Below are 21,974 nucleotides of genomic sequence, written 5' to 3'. Positions count from 1 at the left end.
GGCTCATGCCTGTAATCCCAACACTTTAGGAGGCTGAGGCAGGCAGATCACTTGAGGTAAGGAGTTTCAGACCAGCTTGGTCAACATGGCAACACCCTGTTTCTACTAAAAATACAAAAATGAGCCAGGTGTGGTAGCAGGCACCTGTAATCCCAGCTACTTGGGAGGCTGAGGGAGGAGAATCACTTGGACCCAGGAGGTGGAGGCTGCAGTAAGCCAAGATCGTGCCACCCTGCACTCCAGCCTGGGCGACAGAGCAAGACTTTGTCTCAAAAAATATAATAAAAAATAAACAAAAATAAAAATAAAAAATAAAAAATAAAAAAAAAGGAAGAAGAAGAAGAAAAAGAAAATCTTGCACAAAGTCATTTCACAATGGCAAAAATACAAATTCAACATCTCTCCAGGATAAAGAAACAAGTGTCCTTGGGGGTTCAGCAAACTCAAAATAACAAATCAAGCTCATTCTTCTTTTCATTTGTTTCCAGTCTTCTCAGCCAGAAAAATCCTTAACTTTTTTCCAACGTAAAATATCAAAGAAGTCCATTTCATAATTCTTCTCTAAAGACATATATTACAAAGTGAAGTGCATTATTAAGTGCTGACAGCCTCCACTTCTAGCTTTATAATCACATTTATTGTATTTCCAAGGCAATCTTCCTCATCAATTTCCATTTCTCTAATCAAACACATTGTTTAAAAAGGCAATTTTACTTAATACTTGCTGTCCTCTCTGCATTACAGTAATGTACATCCTTGCTCTCTTTCAACCCCAACTCTTCTAGAGCATTTACGCCATTTATAAAGTGTGACAGTCTCTCCTCCTCTGTTCTCTGAATGATAACCACTTAGACCAGGGTCACTTAAAAGTTCCTTTAAAAAAGTTCAATGATTATAATAGAATAAAAGCCTTTCTGAGACAAAAATATGCTAGAATAAAAAACTGAGTAAAAATAGGTTGCTTAAGATTTGAAGCAATATTTTCTATAATGAAATACTTATCTGCCTCTAAAACTTAACTCAGAATCTTCAAAAAGCTTCTCGAACCTCAAATATTGAAATCACTTAAATAAAGTATCCCAGGGAAGGAAAGAGACACAGTGATCACAGATGGGCATTACAGGGCGTAAGAAGCAATGGACAGGACATGATGGTTCTGGAACAGTAGCCCAGCTGGGCTGGAGTCCAGAAGATCTGAGGGTTCTGAGCTGGTTTTTACATGTTAAATCCATCCCCGTAGAGCCTCTTCTTCCATGACTACTGACTTTGGGAGCCCTGCATCCAGAGGTGTAAAATGCAACCAAATGGAAGTCAGAAGAGCAAAAGAAGCTCACCTTAGATCGAGGCAAGGAATGAAATTTTATTGCAGCTTTATGCATCATCTGAGCTTCAAACAAATGGTACTTTTGCAAAAGAAGAAAAAAAGTAAAGTTATATAGTGCTGCAATGTTTAAGGGCAAGAGTAGTTCTAAGATAGTATCATCAGGTATATTCTGGCCAAGTGTGCCCTATTTAGTATGGAATATTAAATTGAATAAAGAATGAAAAAGTTAAAAAATAGAAACCATGTCAAAAAGGGATTGTTTTTCAACTAAAAGACATCCAGCCTATCCTTTTTTTTTTTTTTAATTGGTTCCTACCTACCATAGGCTACCATTCCATGAGGTACAAAGTAAGACTGAACTAATAAAGGGGCTCTGCAAACACATTGTGAAAACTACTGACCTAGAGTTTCAAACTTTCTTTCTAGAAAACCAAGTTTAAAATTATATAGCTTTACTAATCAGAAAAGAGTAAGTATGCCATATCTCATACTATTAACCCCTTTATTTTTGCCACAGAGTTTCACCTGTCTTTCAGGAAAAAACAAAACAAAACAAAAAAGCTACACATTTTTATTTAGCTATTATTAAGAAACTTAGGCACATGGGCAGAACAGGTCTCACAGGTAACCAGTTGTGTTTCCTAATAGGCTGAATACATATCATTGCCATGAATACATCTTTTATCGTAAAATGCCAATGAGCATCATAAGTAAATAGTTCTGTTGTTGTCACTGTTTTGTTTAACAAAAATAGGGCCTTAAAATAAGATATTTTAAGTGGAATTCAGTGGAATTCTTGAACAGTGAGTAGCCTGTTGATGGTGGACCTAGTTTAAAGCACCACACAACAATGTGTGTTTACATCACCCCTTTATTTCATAGTTAGAAATAATACAGTTCCACAGGGTAAATTGTCAATAAATAATGGTGTTTAATCATTAAACGTAAAAATCCCACTCTTTGGCATCTGACAGGATTCTATTTCTTGTCAAACTAATGACTGTATAGATATAGCTAACCTTAGTGATCATTCATCAATACAATATGTTACAAAGGTGCAATTTACTTTAAAATATACAACAGCTAAACATTTCCAGCCCAGCGAGAAATCTGATCAACTCAGTAAGATATGGACCAACTTCCCCAAGGCTCTTTCACATAGTTTGCCTTAATGAAAGTGTAATAAACGTTGATTAAGAGTTCCTAGGGTTTTCTAATACTTACTTTGCTCTAAATAGAGTTTGCCATTCATTCTGGCTAAAGAAAAATCACAATTGCACCAGGAATGACCCACTCATTAATTAAAAGGTGTTCTTATTTTATAAGCAAGATTGCTAACACCTAAGAAACTCACAGACCCCAAAATAAAAAGTAAGCAGTTCTATGCTGCCAGAAATCCCAATTCAGTAATAAATTGCACCTTTAAGAGTCGAAAATGGGGGAAAAAAGAAATAGAACGTTTACAAAAGGTAAGTTACATACATTTTTTTTTTTTCAAAATATATTCAAGAATAGTTGAGCTGTATTTGTTACTAAAGCCAGGGCATTATTTCTTTAGCAACAAATTAAACCAGTGCAATTGACATAAATTGTTAAGTAATCCAGGATTAACCCATTAAAACTGTAGAAGCACGTTAGGCTCCTACGCTAATCCTAGAAACTGGAATTTCAGTGAGTGCTTGTGTTGCACAGAACTAAAACTGGAATGACCTGATGCCATGCTGAATGGTATCACTTCATACTTAGTTTAATCATTCGATAGTACAAATCATGAGTTCCTCTATTAAAAGATTTATTCACTTACAGAAAATTCAGATGCAAACAGTATTATGCCTATAATCCACAATTAAAAGAATCCTTTCCAATTTAAAGTTCCAGGTGAATTTTAAGTTAGAAAATAAGCACTAAGGAGAGTTTTTTCAACTTATGAAAACATCACATTGGAAACTTTCTGGAAAAGCTTCCCCTGCCCACCCATTGTAAAATAAATACTTTGTATCCCAAATTTAATTTTATTAAGACACACTTTAATAACGCCATAAAGAAATATTTTACAGCCATAGAGATCAATAACTTTCCATGCGGAAATAAAAAATTCATTGCTCAATAATATTATTGAGGCAAGTGAAGAAAGATTACTCTGTTGTCAATCTGAAATGTTAATTTTTTCAGTGCAAAACCAGTTATAAAATATTTAAACTCAATATTTAAAAATAAAAAGTGGTCCAATTCAGCAATGTTCAAGTTCTAAATTTCATAAAACAAATCATTACATACATTTTATAGTAAAATACAGAGATTCAAGAAGTACTTGAGTACTTAAGATATAAATTTCTAACAAATCATATCAAGTCAGCAACAATCAAGCAGATAACATTCCCAATTTGAGTGTCAGAATCATAAAGATGAAATTACTGTACCAAAGCCTTTTTTTCCTAGCTAAAAAGCTATACAAACTAACAGTCAACATTCTGTTTTCTTTGCAGTTGCGTGCTCTAGAATGATATCCCCCCCAAGTACCTGTGATTTCATTCCTGTATTCAAATTTGATCCAGACAATTTTTATGTTCCAGGAACACTTAGCTGATATAACCATCTATAGTGTGAAGAGTCATGTACAGAGTACAGCAGTGGGTTTTTTCCAGCCAAGCGTAGGCTGACCTAAACTGGTTTAAGCTCTCTGCAAGTCATTCATGTATTATTCCTAGCAAACACACGGTCCCCTCGGAGGGTTAGGTGTTGAAGCTGGTACTGTAGCACTTCCGTGTCAGCTGGCTCCTTGATCATTTTATCTAGATTGAGGTAGTCCAGAGATTTGGAGTGAGCCCTCTTACCTTTAAGAAGACAAAGAGGCAGAGGCCCATGGAGGGCCTTATAAGGTTCATAAGGTAAAGATTTAGTGCACTTGTCTCCTGAGCTGGGCATCCGCCTTCGCCTCCTGCCATTGACAGCTGGAATCTCGTATGGCTGGTAGTACCTACTTCTGGTTTTATACAAACGAGAGGAACGGGCAAGTCCTGCATCTAGCTGTTTGGAGCGTAAGGATGGCATGGCTTCTGCCTTGCTCTCTTCACCTCCTGTGCACTTCTGAGCTAACTTCAGGAGTTCCTCACCAGTCGTGAAGCCAACCAAATAGTTAGAGTCCATGTGTAGGATCTGGTAGCCTGACACGGTCCTCCGCATCGGGGAGCAGGGTGTGCTGGAGCACCGGGGCTTCTCTGCCTCTGCCTTTCCCGGGGAGTTGGCCTCGGCCCCAGGGAAGGGCAGGGTGGTCAGAGTACTTCTAGACTCTCCATTAATATCGACTTCCATTTTAAGCACCAGTCTGCACAATCCTAAAAGTAAACAGACTTAGATTAGAAGAATATAATGCACAGAGACTTGGGCCAGGCCAGGTCCTTTTAGAATGCTCAGGGAGCATGAAGTAAACTTGCCTGAAAGACAGTCAATGTACCACTGACATGTATCTATGTCTACTAAACGTTTCAGAGCGAGCATGAAATGACAACTACCTCTCTGCTTTTAAGAACTGAAAGGCAAGTTAAAGTCTGATGTACTATGAAAAAGTTCAGAAGGAGAAGCAAACAGAAAACAACAATAATAATACTTCTCTAAATGCAGCACTCCATTCAATCACATAAAGTTTATTCCTTAATGCAATATCAAGTGAGTCAAATACAGACCTCAGCATTAAGAAACGAAAGCAATCATACATAGTTTCATACGAACACATAAAATATTTCTGGCTTGAAAGTTAAATTTTTCCATTATTTAATTTAAAGTGTTTAGCTCTTGACACCTGCAATTCTTTTCAATTTGTCTTTAAGGAACATATAATAAAGTTGATTGAGCTGACGAATTTCTGCAAGGAATCCAATTTAGACTTAAAACAACTATTCGTAGAGTATGAGGAGTCTTAGGGGAAGGTTCCCCCAAACCTTGTAAATGTTTTTCCTTCCATATCCCCAGTGACTTAAAGAATATCATTTTATAGTTTAAAAGTTAATGCTAAATCCAATATACCACATAATTTTTAATACTAAAAATGTATAAAACATCAGATGTCATTTTAATTTGACTATTTAATCATAAAATATACCACAGGCTTGACATTCTGTTTTGCAATACCCAAGACATCGTACTTTTCAATAGTTTCATAAATGGCAGAATAATTCACAATGAATATTAATATTATTCCTTAACATTATTACAATACATAGTTTGGGAAGCTCCATTGACAAGAAATAACACAAATGGCAGCTAGGTTCCTAGAAAGCTACAGATAGATCAAATTTGGGAAACTAAAACACTAAGGGAAATAGTGACTGTTTCATTTCTGAGAAACTATTTGTACTTGCTTTTTAATTGGAAGTAGATAACATGGTTTTAAGTATCTCAGATTGCTAATAAAAATGACATCAACTGATTTTAAGACAAAAAATTTACTTAAAAATTTATTAAATAACTCTTATGAATCTTTTTACTAGACAGCCACTTCCTCTTGAAGTATTTCTTAAAGTTTGGGTAATCATTTAAAACCCAAGCAATTAGAAAGCTTTGTTTTAAAAAGAAACAAAAAACAAAAAACAGCACTTTATTCCTCCACATGCATGTTCTAATTTCCTTTATTAGAAGATTGTGAAGTTACCAGATACCACCCTGTGCTCCCTATGATCCCCACTGAAAACAAACATTTATTACAGTATTTGAGATAAAGCAATGCCAAAGGATCTATATGGTATTACTCACTATTTATTCTCAATCGTAGACTATTTCCCGTGTTTATTTCACCAAAATACTCTAGTCCCTGAACCCTTTTAGATTTAATCAGCTTTATTATATTTTAATGTAAAAATAAACTATATTATAGTGTATTTATATTATTTATATAAAATAAATTATATTTGAGGAAATTTATTTCTCCATTGATAGGATTGGAATATCAGGTGACTACTAGCTACTCTGATATGCACATAAGACTTCTCAGCTAATAAATTTTAGAGAGCCATACGAAGCCTCAACAAATTTTTATGCTAAACAAACAAATATTAACTTGGAGCCAAATGACAAATTTATCCTTCCTTTCTCACTAATTTTGTAACCCAGAAAGAATATAAGAGGACATAGCCAATGCCTCCAACCTACGTAACCTGACTGGCAGCTGTTTCTCTGATACTTCATCCTGAAAAGGAGAGGAGGGTCAGTGAGGCAAAAAAATAACCAGGGCCATGGAGAATAGGGCGCACACACACACACACACACACACAAACACACACACACACACACAGACTGGGCACCACACCCAAGGAGAGTCACCAAGGCAGTGACACTCAAGCTGTCCGTCTGCTCTGAGACTCTGGTCTAGGTCTCTTTCAAATCTGGCACTCCGTGACAACTCATGGAGTTCCACCAGGCAGCTTACTGCATTCTCATTTGGTATATTATAAATGTCTTTAAATCTATGACTTCAGACCCCACACATTCCAAATTGGGTAAAAATTCATGCAGAAGCGAGGCTAAAATTCATCTTTTTTGTCTACGAGGGAAAAAAATTTGCTAAGCAAGTTAATAGCGCACAAAGTTGCAGTAAAGAGGAGTGGACACAGGTTTCTGAGGGCAACACAATCATCAAAGGTTTGTCGCCATACTAAGCCAATCCTGCTGCATCAAGGTAAATTGTCAGAAATCCTGAGAATCCTTGGGGGTTGAAGATAAAGCCTAGAAGGACACAACGGTTTAGAGAAATAGGCAGAAATAATATATTAGCTAGAAAATACTTGGAAGTACCTGGAAAATTAGAAATGTGAAGACATGTGTAAAGGTCAAAATCTGATTTGATATGAAATAGACACTACTGTTAGATGAGTAACTCATCAGTTAAGTTTCCAACAGCCAAATACACCATAAAAAAATGGCTTGAGAAGAGAACTATCCAAATAGGATCTTCACACATCAACCTGGTAGACAACGATTTAACCTAGGTTGTTAAGTAGAAGATACAGATGTGGTTTAAGAGCTCTGGAAATTTCAACCAGGCAGTCTGGCATATGAAATCTACCACATTTTACTGAGGTAGACAAAACATTCACTATGGAAAACACATTCTAACCAGAAAGTTGAAGGAGTAAGCATTTCTAATATCCTCCAACATAAATACTCAACGGAGCAACTAAAGTCAATGCAAAACAGGTCAGTATTCCAGGGAAGATTCCTGCGGGAGAGTCTCAAGGCGCCGGAACATGAAAAGGCTGACTTTAAATATAATTATATAGCTGCTATCTGCTGAACTTCCGATGAGCAATTCTCAGAGCTGGAAAACTGTTTGTACTTTTTGGCTATCAAACATCAGTATTTTTGCTCCAAACTACAAATAGTGTCTTCTCAAAACTAACAGTTCATTGGGTGGTTCATTGGTCTCCGCAATATACTGCCATATGTACAAGAACAACTTCAGGTCTCGATATTCACGTAGGAACATGAACACTGGAAACAAGACCCTCACAAACGGCTTCTGTTTTTCTAAAGGATCTTTTTACTTATATATTGCCCTTCTAAAAGCATCTACTACGCGGCACCAAGAAAGCTAGGTAGAGGCTGGGTTTCAGAAAAGCCAGCTCTCATTGTCAAATATTTCATTTGTAGTTGGGCTGAATGCTGAATAAGCAGCATACCTCCCATTCTTCCGTGTGACAGAAAACAAAACTTATGCTACTACATTCCTGAGAATTTCTTGACTATATTTAAATACTGAAGCAAGATCCTGAGATCAGTTACAGAATCAACTTGCTCAGGTCATTTTTACAACGGGGGCAGAAGCACTTTAGACACTGTCCCATCTGCAGAGGAAGAAGTCTAGGTACCTCCTAACTCCAGAATTCTGTGGAGGGGGGGAAGACACTAAAGACAGATATACAGATATACAGATGTCCAACATTTTCCACAGCAAAATTTCTTATTGAAAGACATTCATCAGGAAACTCAGCTACGGTGACTATAACTGGAGGTGGCCTGTGTTTAGCAGAATATTCTTCAGGTTTTACCATGAAAAAAACTGCTTACAGGCTTGTGTTTTTTAATAAGACTATTCATGACTCAGCATTTTGTTTCATATTGTCAAATAAACCTTGTATCCAAAAAGCTTGCTGCCAAGATAAACAATCACAAAGCACTCTCATAAATACTACTACAGGTACCACGCAACAGGTGCCACACTTCCCACTACATCAATAAGAATAGCCTGTGAGTCAAGAAATCAGGTCTAATGCCACCTGCTTCATTCCAGTGCACTAAAACCCAGAGATCAAAGATACCTTTCTTGTTTCCATTAATGCCTTTTATATATAGTTTAAAGCAAAAATAGACTGTAAGTAGAAAACAGAAAAAGTATTAATGTTGTAATTACAGAAGCAGCAAAATGTCTGTGCAGAGAAGAAGCTAAAACAGAAAATGAAACAAGAATAGAAAAGTCAACTTGTAATTGAACAATGCTTTTAAAATTGAGCTTCTTAAAAAGTACCAGGAACAATACAACTTTTCAAATGACACCTAAGGTCTTCAATATCAAATTCCCTCACAATCCAACCAGTAACAATGGTACCAATGTATTTATAAAACATGAAAGATTTGGCAATGTTTATAGATGCTTCTATATTGCTGAAATTTATGTGGATCCAACTAGATTACAAAGGTAACACTAATTCTTAAAAAATGTACACAGTACACATTTTTTAAAGCATTGGATACAGAATGAAATTGTAAATTTTGGCTAAAACTAAAGCAAATAGGTCCAAATTACAACACATGTATAGGAGAACCTGGTGTACCAGGATAAGCACATTCAAAAGCCTATGACCCTCATAGAATCTGCATAGGTCTGAATACTCTCTGAGAGGCCAAATCTAAATTTGGGGCATAAATACCAATACTTTGAAAATATAACCTAAATGCCCTTGTCTCCTTAGACCAGCTTTGAAAACAGGTGATACATCTGACAAATGCTATAGAAAGAATTCTTTTTGAGAAACACTGTATCCTAACACCTGTATTTCATCTAAGAAACTCAAAAAATTAATTGCTTCATTAGCTTTCCTATATATAGAGTTCATTTATACATCAGTAGCATGCCTGCTAAAAAAATTCCAACTCCTCGAACCTTTAGCTGAGATGTCAAAGGCATGAAATTCTCTTGTTAGACTCATTCCACCAAGTTTAATATTGCTCGTTTTTGCCATCTTCTCTTAAAACACCTTTATTTGTCTCTATTACAGACTGAATTAGTTTATCAAACATATTTTTTATGACAGGAGGGATGTGGTAAAGGTAGGGTACAATGTAATTCTCACGGAGAGAAAGAAAAGCAAAGGTTCCAAAAAGCTGAGAATGTGACTTAACACCAAGATACATCCAGATATTGCCCACAGTCAGCTCCTATGCTACTGGGTGTCTGAGTCAGTGACACATTCCAAGAAACAAAAATTATTTCACTAGGCTCAAAGCCTAGGGCACCATCCTAGTTGCTAATTTCTTTAACCATACAGAGATATCTCAAAGAAGTCTTAGAGTCAACAAACATTTTTTATAACCACCTTTCCCTTCCAGATACTTTCTACCTTTTTCTTACCCCACTAACCTGCTCAAAGGATTGTTTTCTCTTGTTATTGTTTTTGAAATCAGTAAAAGCAATACATGCAAACTGAAAGCTATCCAGTCCAAATAATTCATAATGATGTACTATAAATGGCGAAATCATTCTTCATCCCCTACCAATGCCGGACATATCTTGAGGAAATCTCTATTAATATTTTGGTATATCCTTCCTTTTCCTGAGTATTTACAAATGTGAGAGTGAGTGATTACTTCCTTCTACAATGAAAACATGCAAGAGTACACACAGACACACACGAATATTTCTGCAGAAAATTCCAGAAGTAAAAATGCTGAGTCAAAGAACATGTACTTTGTAGGTTTTTATAGCAATTACCACAAAACTTTATTAATAATGCTTCTGGTTTTTATATGGATAATGTATTACTTCATATAACTAAAAATTAATGTAAACACTTTTAAAGAGTGTAATCTATACACTCATCAGAAGAGTGCCTGTTTCTCCTCTTATTGCTTAGAAATAGGAATTATCAAAAGAAGAAAGGAAGATGATGTGCTTCCTTTTGTTTGATGTGTTTGATTTTTTCAAAAAGAAAAAGATAAATGAAAGGGACATGACCGCCATTCTTTGACCTCAAATCTCCTGATATTATTCTCACTTAAAAAACACTTAGACGCTCTTTAAAGAAATTTACAAACTAAATGCAAATTTTCCTTCAAAAAAGGAAGATAACATTTCATTTATATATATTAGAAAAATACATACAGTGTACATTTCAAAAGCATTAGATACAGCATTCAATACCCCAATACCAGTATTCTGGCTGAGACTAAAGCAAACAGGTCCAAACCATAACACACGTGAGTGGAACCCCATGCACCAGGAAGAACAGTCAAGAGAGTAGACCTGTATGAAATCTGCACAGCTTTGAACACTCTTCAAGAGGCCAAGCTTCCTATCTATTTGGCACAAAGAGCAACATTTTGAAAATATGATCTAGATGCCTTAGCTCCTTAGACCAGCTCTGAAAATAGCTAATAAGTTTCAAAACTGCTATACAAAGAATTCTTTTTGAAATTGCATTCTGAGAATTTTTTAAAATAAGATTATAAAAAAAATTCACTCCCAGTTATCAAAACACTGCTCCATATGCTTTCACTGTTTTTTTTTAGCAACATACAGCAATACCATATAAGAGAAAACAGATATCAACATAACCATTTTAAATATACAGAATAAAAATGTCACCATGTTAAGAAAATCCTTTTCAAGAGGTACTTGAATCAAACCATTCAAATAGAGCCATTTTGGGGGAAATAGGGTCTCCTAAGCAGGGCTAATACCAGTCCAGTGATATCTATGATATCTAGAGTCACCTATTTTTGTGTTTGTTGTTTGTCTGTTTGTTTAGACACAGCGTCTTGCTCTGTCACCCATGCTGGAGTGCAGTAGCGCAATGATAGTTCACTGCAGCCTCAAACTCCTGGGCTCAAGCGATCCTCCCACCTCAGCCTCCCAAGTAGCTGGGACATAGGTGTGCATCACCACATCTGGTTAATTCTTTCTTTTATACTTTTAGAGATGAGGTCTCACTATGTTACCCAGGCTGGTCTCAAGCAATCCTCCCTCCTTAGCATCCCAAGTAGCTAGAATTACAGGTGCGAGCCACCGCCCCTGGCTAGAGTGATACAGTTTTAATGCCAGAATCATCTTGGACATAACCTACCTGGAACCTCTACCTCCAAATATTGAGAAGACACTGAAACCACGAAGACAGGGTCCTGCCCAGAGCTATACAGGTAGTTAATGCCCATAATTACAACTCAGGCTCCCTGGCTCCAAGTCCATGCTGTGCTTCTAGCATGTGGTTCCCAAACTTGTCTACACACCAGAATCAGGCAAGGAGCTTCAAAAACTGCTGATGTCTGTGTTCCACCCCAGATTTGTGATTTAACTGATCTGGGCTGTAGCCCGGGTTCTGCAATTTGTAAAAGATTCCCAGGTGATTCTAATATGCATCTAGGTTTGGGAACTTGTCAGATAGAACTTATCAGATAGAAGAGTTTCACTCTTGTAAGTCCCTGCTTTGTTTTTAATCAGTAATTACTGTATAGTCATGTTGGTGGACATAATTTTTGGCTGCTTATAATTGCTAACAACCTACCCCTAGGTCTTCTAATTTACTGTTCCTAATCCACTGTGGGCTGGAAATATCTGTTAACCAAACGTGTTAAAACTGCATATAAGATAAAAATAAATCTGTGCTGAATGAGAATCAGGCTCCTTCAACTGCATACACTTTGGCGTAGTTATTTTAGCTACTTAGAAGCCTTTGTCAGGTGCAGCTACTTTAGAGAACAGTTTAGCATTTACTTATAAAGTTGAATAAATTCTCATTAAACAACCCAGCCACCATACTCATAGATATCTAACCCAAGAAAAATGAAAATACATGTCCATACAAACACCTGAATGTGAATATTTATGACAGCTTCATTCACAAACACCGAAACTAGAAAAAAATACAAATATCTATCAACAGGGAAAGAGATGAACAAACTGCAGTCCATCCCTACAATGGATACCACTCAGCAATGAAGTGGAACAATCTGGGAAAATACCAAGTGAAAGAAGCAGATACTACACCTATATCCTACATGTTTCCACTTACGTGGCATTCTGGAAAAGGCAAAACTATTGGCTAGAATCAATCATTAATTGCCAAGGGCTAGGGTGGGGAGAAGGGATAACTACAAAGGGGAGAAAGGGAATTTTGGCAGGTGATGAAAATATTCTATTGGTTGACTGTAGTGGTCATTACATAACTGGATACATTTGTCAAAATGCATCAAACTGTACACTTTAAAAGGATGGATGGTACTAAGTAATAATTCAATAAACCTGACATTAAAAAATAAATGAACTCTGTCACATATTTCCAAGTTTCAGATGGTCCTCCAAATTTTAAATTTTTTTGTACCATATAATTTCGGAATCAAAAGGAATCTTAATAGTTGTCCACTGTATGTTTGAACCTCCCAAGATGATTCATTTCACCTTGTGCAGCTCTGCTAGAATATCGATTTATTTACACATATATCTGTATGTACATGCATATATACGGTCAACCCTCTGTCTCCACAGCTTCTGCATCCATGGATTCAACCAACCACAGAGAGAAAATAATTGAAAAAGCAAAAAATTACATCTACACTGAATACATACAGAATTTTTTCTTGTCATTATTCCCTAAACAATTTAGTGCAGCTACTATTTATGTAACATTTACATTGTAATAGGTATAATAAGTAATCTCTAGATTAAAGTATACAAGAGGATGTGCATAGGTTATAGGCAAATACTATGCCATTTTTGTATCAGGGACTTACATATCATCAGATTTTGGTATCTGGGGGAAGTCCTGGAACCAATCTCCCATGAATGCCAAGGGAACAACTAACTGTACAAATATAGGTATATACAGAGATAGATGGATAGACATAGATACACACACATATATTGCTGTAGCTTCTACGCACTTGCTCTAGTTTTGTGATTTATTTCTATTAGCTGAGTCAGTGACCAGGCCACATTATTTTTTATTCAATATCCTCTCAAAGTACTTTGTACTATGTTTTTCAAACTTCTTACACTTCTCCTCAAAACTGAAAATTTTAGTAATGTTTCCATTTTTCCAATGTTCTAAAATGCATTTTCATAAAAGTAATAGGTTTTATCTACTTAATGAGGTTAAAGTATTTGTTTTTCCCTACCATTCCTTTGAATCATTCTGCTGCTGACTAGAAATTTAGAAATCACTTATTATGAAACTCTGCCTTTTCCAAGGATTATGACCTCTCTACATAATTCAAAGCAAGGATGTACAAAGATAACGGCCAAGTAGAATGACACACCAAAGTACGGAGTCACTCTAATACAGTCTTGAGAATGCTAAAGAGCTACCATAGATCATTAGGTATTTCTTTTTTCCCTTCAAAGACTTCGAGCCACATGGACAACTATGTCAGCAAAGACACACAGATGACACACTGAAAAAAGACAACTAAAGGAAGAAAACAGCATTGCATATTTTTAACAGTTTAAATCCAGGGTGTGATAAAAAGAATGTCACATTTTCACTGAACTGCTATATGACTAAATGAAAATAATGCTCCTTTCAGACACCTGTTAGCTCATTCTTTACGTACGATAATATATAACCAGAATTTTTTGCAAATTATTTCAGCAATGTTTGGAGATTAATGTTTTTACTAAAATTTGCCCCAAATTGGAGCAACTATCTCTAACTACTACACTTTGAAATATTATTTCATAAGATCTTTATATTAAAGAAATTTAAAGGAAGGAAAACTTAGTCAAACATTTCAAATAAAATAATATTTGCATATTGCAACAATAATTTCATTTCTCACCATTAAAAATATGTAATTAGAGTATACATATTTGCAATAATACACTGACATTACACATTCACTTGATTGACATTTCACACTCACTTGTTTATTTATGTAGTCTTTAAAAACCACATTATGGTATTGTGTTCATACAACTGTTAACAATCAGAAAAAGCAAAATATAACTTACCAGACTAAATCCCAGAAGATGTCACTGTACAATTTCCAATGAGTCCCAAGGGAACACAGACATAATAATTTTTCTGTTCTACTCCAGGTACTAAACATGAAATACAAAAATAAACCTTTAATTTAACAAGTAACACAACTTGTAACATGATATCAATTCTAACTGCAAAAGAGAATGAAACTAGCAGGAGGTAGTAACATCAAGTATAGGTTACACAGGATCCAATAATTAATTAATTCAATTAATGTTGAGTTTGTTCACCTAAATGCATCCTCAAACATTTTATCGTGTATTTCTCTGTGCTCTGTTGCTTAAATTCTACCTAGAGACTAGGAGTAGCTAACTGGGCTAAATAAAGAGACAAGAAAAATTAAGGTAATAAGTATTAGTTTCACCATCCTAGTCCTATTCATGTGTTCAACCGATTCACAGTACTCTATGCAAAAAAAATAATGCTCAGGCTAGGATCAAAAGTACAGGCCATAGTTCCTAACTCTGGCTTTGCTAAGAACTCTGCCTCTTGACCCTGCATAAATATCAATCTCTAAAATGAAGACCATAATAACCACCCCCAATACAGTTGTTTGATGGATCAAATGAAATGAGGTAGGTGAATGCTTTACATGCTGCAAAGCTCTTTACAATGTGTGATGCTATTGTTATGCAATTAATTTTTGGTATCGACTCATTTTAGCCATAAAGCAGCAACAATGTAAATCTTTCATAAGACTGACGTGAGGCAAATGATTAGAAGTCTCTTGGATAACACAACAAAAAAAGACAAGTGTCTGAAAAAGCACTTTTTTATAGTTACCACCTTACTTAAGGTTTCTAGCATCTCCTCTGTGCCTTCCCTCTCTTACCTGGGAAGTTAATGTGTAAGATAATCTATCTTTATCTCCTACCTCCCTAGTTAATAGGGTTAATTTGCTGAGACGAGGAATACCCTCCAAAGTCCTTTTCCACCTGTAAAAGTTTCTTTGGTTGTTGGTTTTCGGTTGTGTTCAACAACAGAAGCAGTTGGAGGGGTGTCAAGTGAGGCTAGTAGATTGATTTTACCTATGCAGGTGCACAGAGCCCGAGAAGTGGCAACATTTACAATACCTTATCAAACGAAAGACCAATTGCAAGAAAAAAGGCAAGGAGTTTGTAACTTTATTACTTTCCTTACCAGTACAGGAGAGTTTCATCCAAAGGAAATAGATAATTACTAAATTTAATATGTGCTTCTTTAGCTTGAGAAAATGGAAGGAGCTAATGCACCAAGAACTGTCATTCCAAGAAACTAGCATGTTTATCAGCCTTTGTAGCTTCTTCAGATGTAGATAACAGAAACACTCCCTTTCATGTCTTTTGCCACCAACTATTCTTAAATCGGGTAACCAAAAAATCTTAAAAATTAAGCCTTGATTCTACCCCACCAATGAAGCCTCTGGTTTTAACACACAGTAAATTGTAAAAAAAAAATTGTTATCTATAGACAAAATATTTAATATAATTATCCCAAAGAATTTCCCCAATACTAATAACATTCATCTTCATTTCTTATTTAATGGACTTTTAATGGGAAAGAGGAATTTTTAAAACTAACGTTTCTTTAGCATCTTCCATATGTCAAAAGCTATATACAATTTCTATCATTTAATCTTAACTACTCCATGAAGAAAATATTATTATTCCATTTTTAAAGTAGTGTTTAGTAGTATCCTTATTTTAAAGTACTCTTTCAGGTGATACTACATGAGAGTCAGAGCAGGAATTGGAACCCCAATTGGCCTCTGTTCAATGATAAGACCATAAGCATAGCCTTTTACATAATAATCATGATCCTGCAAAATGTACATCAATTAATTTCTATAAATGAAATTCTATTTTAAGTGTATGGGGAGGCACTTTATCTAAAAGCTTTATTGCCTCATTTGTGAAATGGCTGGGGGAACTACTTAGCTGCAAGGTTACTTCCAACTTGAAAAATATTAGGATTTGGTGGCACATCGTGGAGAGTCTCATACAAAAGTTTTCTGAATCATGGACTCTTTCTCCTATGAGCTTATATTTTCTAAAATCATAAATTATAAGACAGAAAAAATGTATCAACCAATACCGTCTGGTTATAAGGTTGGATATCAAATACAGTTACATATTTCTGCTTTATTTCTCAAGACTACATCTATCACAAAGTGGGATAGATTTCATTTATACTTTTAGAAATGTCAATTGAAAAACAAGCAGGAGGAACATTAGAAAGATCTGAATGTCTTAATCCTAAAGAATAGTTTTGATAGTCTTAATTCTTATTCAAACTTTCATATAATTTGCCTTGTGTATTTGGTGACATATTCTTCTTTTCAAGCTTGTAAATGTATTAGAAAAATATTTAAACTTTCAAAGAGTTTTTCAACACCAAAAGAAAGAAATCAACTAAAACTTTAGTCTGGATCTGAAAGTAGAGGAGCCTTAAAGATATTATCCAACTCTTGCACTGGAGCTGATGTGTAAATCTAGGAAATGGTCGGTAATTTCATAGTAAACAAAGAGTAGTAACTGATTATTCCTATTATGCCAGTGCCAAGCCAAAAATAGAATATAAACACAATGTCCAAGGGAACAACACAAGCAAAACCAAAGTGCAGAAGCTCCACTACATTCTCACTTTTTCTAATTTTGACTCTGCTTACTGCTTTGTAGGAGGAGGAGGAAGAGGAGAAGGAAGAGGAAGAGGAGGAGGAAGAGGAGGAGGAGGAGGAGGAGAAGAGGGAAAAACAAATAAAAAGAACAAGACCAGAAACGAACTAGTATAAAAATATACCTTTTCTTTAAGACACAACCCATAATCTACTACAAAATTACAGTAAGGGTTCTATCCCCATCTCCCACTTAAAACAATTAAAAGATTGTAATATAAAAATCCCCAAAACATGTACCTTCCAAATAACACACATTTTTAGAATACTTTAAAAATCTCTAATTCTCTACTGCTTGCAATTGATTCTGGCCAATGTTCTGAACACTGAAGGTTTGGAAAGATATCAACAGATTTCCTCTCAAAAACAGTCAGCAAGAGGAAAAGGAATCCATGTGAAATTCTTAGAAGACAGACTAAATGCTGCATAAAAACAAAGACTGAAGTAAATAGAGCAAAGGCTACAGGATATAATAAATGTTTCCAGTTATAAGAAGCTGAAACAGAATGCAGTGGGACATTATCCCATAAGCAATAAAAATAGGACAAACTAAGCATTGGCCAAGAGCTGCCCACAGACTTCTGGATAAGAAAGTCATGGGTGACTAAGCAAAAGACACCCAACATTTGACTGCAAGTGGAGCTTCTACAAATAGAAAAGTTTGCAAACGTTAAATAGCAAATGTATCGAATTTTTTCAGGTGATAGTTATTACCACAGGTAGATAAGAATGCCTTTCAAAAGTAGAGTGACTATGTATCTCAATTCATAGTCAATACCCTGGTATAATTATTTAAAGCAACCCCCTTTAACTCTCAAAATTGTCTCAGTTTGGCTGTTTCGTTATCCTACTCAAAAGTAACATATACCAATGGAAAGGCAATGACTTTTACAAAGAGAAACACCCTTCTGCTTGAACAGTGAATTCCCATACAGATCAGAGTTCTTCTTTGGGTGTACCCACTTAGGTATTCACTTATGCAGTCATTCAACAATGTTTCTTGAGTCTTATTATATATCCTCACACTGCACGGGCACTAGTGTACATATAAAGAGAGAGTCTGAGACTGGGCCAGAGGGGAGGACAGACATGGAAATAAATCCATCTAATAACAGTAAACCTGAATGGCACTAGGAACCCAGAAAAGGGATACAAATATACAAAGCTCCATTTGGAAATGTTTAGGTCCACACAAAATCCATACATACACAAAAAAGTCGTAACTCCCAAGCTTCAGCACAGATCACTAACAAAACAGCAATAAGAAAAAATTTAATAATATTGGTCACAAATCATAAGATTATAAATATGAGGACCAGCACATGGCCCTTTCAAATATTGGTAAATAAATCTCATTCATCATTAAAGTTTATATTATGAAAAGACAAATTTTAGGCAAAGAAATTGGTACAGAAGTTGTGAGTTCTAATTTTAGCTACCAAAACATTTATTTTCATTTTTTTCATAGCCCTAACCTGAAGCCCATCAAAACATTTAGAAAGAAAGAAAGAAAGAAAGAAAGAAAGAAAGAAAGAAAGAAAAGAAAAAAGAAAAGAGAAGAGCCAGACTACCTGTCTCTTTCTATTTACAGACTGGCTATTTAAGAAGAGACCAATAATTGGAAAAAAATAGCAATTTTTTAAAAATTCCTTTCAAAATAGTAAAAATATTTTGTGACCACTAGTCTCAAAGACCACTAAAAACAAATAAAAGATGAAACAAAACATCTCTGGAGGAATATTAACTGAATACTAAGCAGAAATAAAATGGCTTAACTGTCAAAGTACAACACAACAATGAAAACAAAATGTTTAGCTGTACCTAGATGCTCATCTTAGAGGTTTCTTTCAAATACTCTTACTTTACCATTTGCAACTTGCAAAAACTAAGTTATCGATACTTTTTAAGAAGAGTTAACTAGGGTGTGACTTTTCTGAAACCATCCTTGACCTTACAAACAAACCAATAACCTTGCCAACTTCGTAAAATAACTCATAATTGGTTCAGTAAGACAAAAACGTGTTTCTCTTTCTAGTATCAGTTCTTTTAATAGCAATCCACCCCCTTAAAGTGTAGCACTCATTATCTTTCCATTTCTGCTAGTAAAAATTAAACCTAGCTTACTAATATCACGTGGTGTCATCCTTCTACTTTTAGAAAAATATTCAGTTTCACTGCAAATATGACCGACAGTAAGTGGAACTAAAGGTCAACATGCAGCCTTTACAAGAAACGTGCCTCTTAGGAAGCATCATCAAAATGGAACAGGTGTACACGGTGGAATTGGCTAACCTTTGGGAAAGCTTAAAACCAGGTACTCATTTTGATAGGCTGCAGAAAATCAAAGTTCTCTCTGGAGGAAAGGAGCTGATCCCTCACCTCACCCCCAGCTACAAAAAAGCAAAGAAATTTTAAATCCTGTACATAAAGCTTTATTACTCTCAACATATTAAATACTTTTGAGTTAATTTTATAACAGCTGTCTAAAATACACAGAAATATACAAAGAAAATAAGCAAATTCATTGACTGTTACATAATATCAATAATTATATCTTATACACTGAAATAGTTACTAACACTTTCATTTGCAATTAAATAAACTAAAATGTTAGCAAAAGCTATTCATTCAATACATCAACTGTTACCAAATTAACAGGTCTCTGTATTAACTCTTATATTTCATCCTGTTCATTTTGCTTTTAAGTTTATAATGCATTCAGTTACATAATTAAAACACTGAGGATTCTGTGACACATTCATTAAACATAATAATGTAATCATAAATCGTGGCCAAAAGCTTCTGCATTAATAACCAATACTATATTTTGAGATGACTAGGAAAATAAACTCTGCAAAAGGGTCATTTCTATCTCCCTAGTGTCAATCCTGCATTACAGGATTTGAGAAAATAAAACAACTAACAACCCTAACTTGCAGGTTGGCTCTTTGGAAAAAAAAAAAAAAGGAAAACGAAGAGTTTAGTAACATCAGAAATGTGCAAGAATTGTTCTTTCAGCTAGAAGCGGCAAGCACACTGTAAAATGCCTCCATTCTTCCTGCTCAAATAAAAAGTTCCCAGCTTCAGCTTTACCTGTGCACCACAGACAGACAGACACACACACACACACACGCGCGCGCGCGGAAATCTTGGTTCCACCCAAATCACTAACCCACCGGGTTGAAAATTGAGGTGGGAGGAGAGGCAGGGAGTCCCTAAGGGTGTGGAACACTTGCAAGGGGAAAAGGACGGGGCCATCATTCCCTTCGCGTTCCCATCTCCTTTCTGGCTGAGACCTGCAGATTCCACCACTAGAAAGAGTTTGGCAGCTTCACAATGGGGCCGTTGCTGGAGGTCTGACTGCCACCCGCCTCGAAAACCCTCTCCTCCGCTTCCCACCTGCCCCAAAGTCCACCCGCGACAGGTGGGGCGAGGGCGGCAATGCCCGACGACATCTGCCGCTTACGCCTCTGGCTCGGACCGGGCCCCAATCCACACGCTCGCACGCGGCCACAGCCGGCCAGTCCACCCCCACTGCACCAGCGGACACTCGGAGGGCGCGGGCGGCCTCGCACCGGGTCGCAACCCGGGCGAGGAGGGTTGGCGAGATCAGGCCGCCGGGGCTCGCCCTGAGGTGCTATCTGACCCGGGCAGTCGCACCCTGAGCGCTGCCGGGCATGCAGCCAAAGGCGCACCAGGCAGAGGAAAGCTACTTCTCAATGGAGCCTCCAGGCCCGCTGCCCCGCGGTGCGGGAACGGCGGCCAAGGGAGGGAGCGAGTATGCGCGCCAACGCGCCCCGACTTCCGCACCGCGGCACCGCGGGAGAGGCGCTCTGGGTCGCCGAGTCCCGCACCTCCCCAGCGAGCGCACGACGCGCGCACACGGGGGCGCACGCCCCCGCACACTCACACGCGCTGCACACTCACAGCGTCTCCGGCCCCACCCCTGTGCCAGGGAACCGCAAGCTCCCCGCACCCCGCGCGGGCCCCACCCAGTTTACCAGACCCCAGTCCCCTTCGGGTGCCTGGGAACCGGTCCACCGAGGCCACGGGACGCTGGGGCCGCCCCGCCGCCCATCGCAGAAGCTGGTCCGGCCGGGTTTTCCCAGCACCGCGGGCATCGTGCACCCGGCCCAGACACGAGGCGGAGAGGAAGGGGCGGCGCCGCGATTGGGGCTGGCACTGGGGATCGGAGACTGGGGCAAACCCGCTACTCCCCCAATCACCCCATAACCACCACCTTTTCTGCGGCACAAAAGGTTACAGACGGAACCGCCGTCCCCGTGCAACCTACCGATGGCCCAGGGCTCCGCTGCCTCCGCCGTGCCCGGGGCCGCGGAGCCGGAGACAGGGGTGGGAGAGGCGCAGGACTGCGGCGCCGAGATCCTGGCAGAGGCCGCCAGCCGAGCCAGCCGGGTACCCTCTCCTCTCCCACCGCGCTCGGCGCCAGCTACCGCCCCGCGTAGTCCCCGCCCCCTCCTCCTCCTCCTCCGCCTCCTCCGCCTCCTCCGCCTCCTCCTCCTCCGCCTCCTCCGCCTCCTCCTCCTCCGCCTCCACCTCCTCCCGCCTTCCCGCCTCCTCCCTCTGGCTGCAGAGGCGCAGCCCGTCAGCGCTGAGCCCGCCTCCTGCGCCCAGCTCTAAGACACCCGGAGGAAGGGCGGGCCGGCGGGCTGGAGAAAGGCGCTAAGAGGCCAGAACAAGTTGGCGGGGGTGGGCGGGGTTGTTGACTGGTGGTGGGGAGGAGGAGTCCTAACAT

At 37.9% G+C, this 21,974-nt stretch overlaps 1 protein-coding gene across 4 annotated transcripts; it reads right to left on the bottom strand.

Annotated features, from left to right (window-relative positions):
• Nucleotides 1-1,880: 1,880 nt before the first annotated feature.
• On the bottom strand, nucleotides 1,881-21,713 carry LOC105545953 (chromosome unknown open reading frame, human C5orf30). 4 transcript variants are annotated; one of them, XM_011989025.1, is made up of 3 exons: nucleotides 21,513-21,713; nucleotides 14,535-14,624; nucleotides 1,881-4,659 (listed from the first exon to the last, which is right to left on the bottom strand). In XM_011989025.1, exon 3 carries the CDS (start codon nucleotides 4,634-4,636, stop codon nucleotides 4,016-4,018), a length of 621 nt encoding a protein of 206 aa, XP_011844415.1. In that variant the 5' UTR covers nucleotides 4,637-4,659; nucleotides 14,535-14,624; nucleotides 21,513-21,713; the 3' UTR covers nucleotides 1,881-4,015. The 4 variants fall into 4 exon arrangements, with proteins under 4 accessions (XP_011844415.1, XP_011844417.1, XP_011844418.1 ...); XM_011989027.1 differs by lacking the exon at nucleotides 21,513-21,713 and adding an exon at nucleotides 21,220-21,370 and having other exon boundaries at nucleotides 2,178-4,659; XM_011989028.1 differs by lacking the exon at nucleotides 21,513-21,713 and adding an exon at nucleotides 21,129-21,143 and having other exon boundaries at nucleotides 2,178-4,659.
• Between the last annotated feature and the right edge of the window lie 261 nt (nucleotides 21,714-21,974).

The sequence above is a fragment of the Mandrillus leucophaeus genome, unplaced genomic scaffold, assembly GCF_000951045.1.
Source record: "Mandrillus leucophaeus isolate KB7577 unplaced genomic scaffold, Mleu.le_1.0 Scaffold344, whole genome shotgun sequence".
Taxonomy (NCBI): domain Eukaryota; kingdom Metazoa; phylum Chordata; class Mammalia; order Primates; family Cercopithecidae; genus Mandrillus; species Mandrillus leucophaeus.
The sequence above is the reverse complement of the archived record's forward strand: the minus strand, read 5'-3'. Positions and strand labels throughout refer to the sequence as shown.

Bases quoted from the DNA above. Each gene is read 5' to 3' on its own strand.
- LOC105545953 (XM_011989025.1), bottom strand. From the start codon at position 4,636: ATGGAAGTCGATATTAATGGAGAGTCTAGAAGTACTCTGACCACCCTG.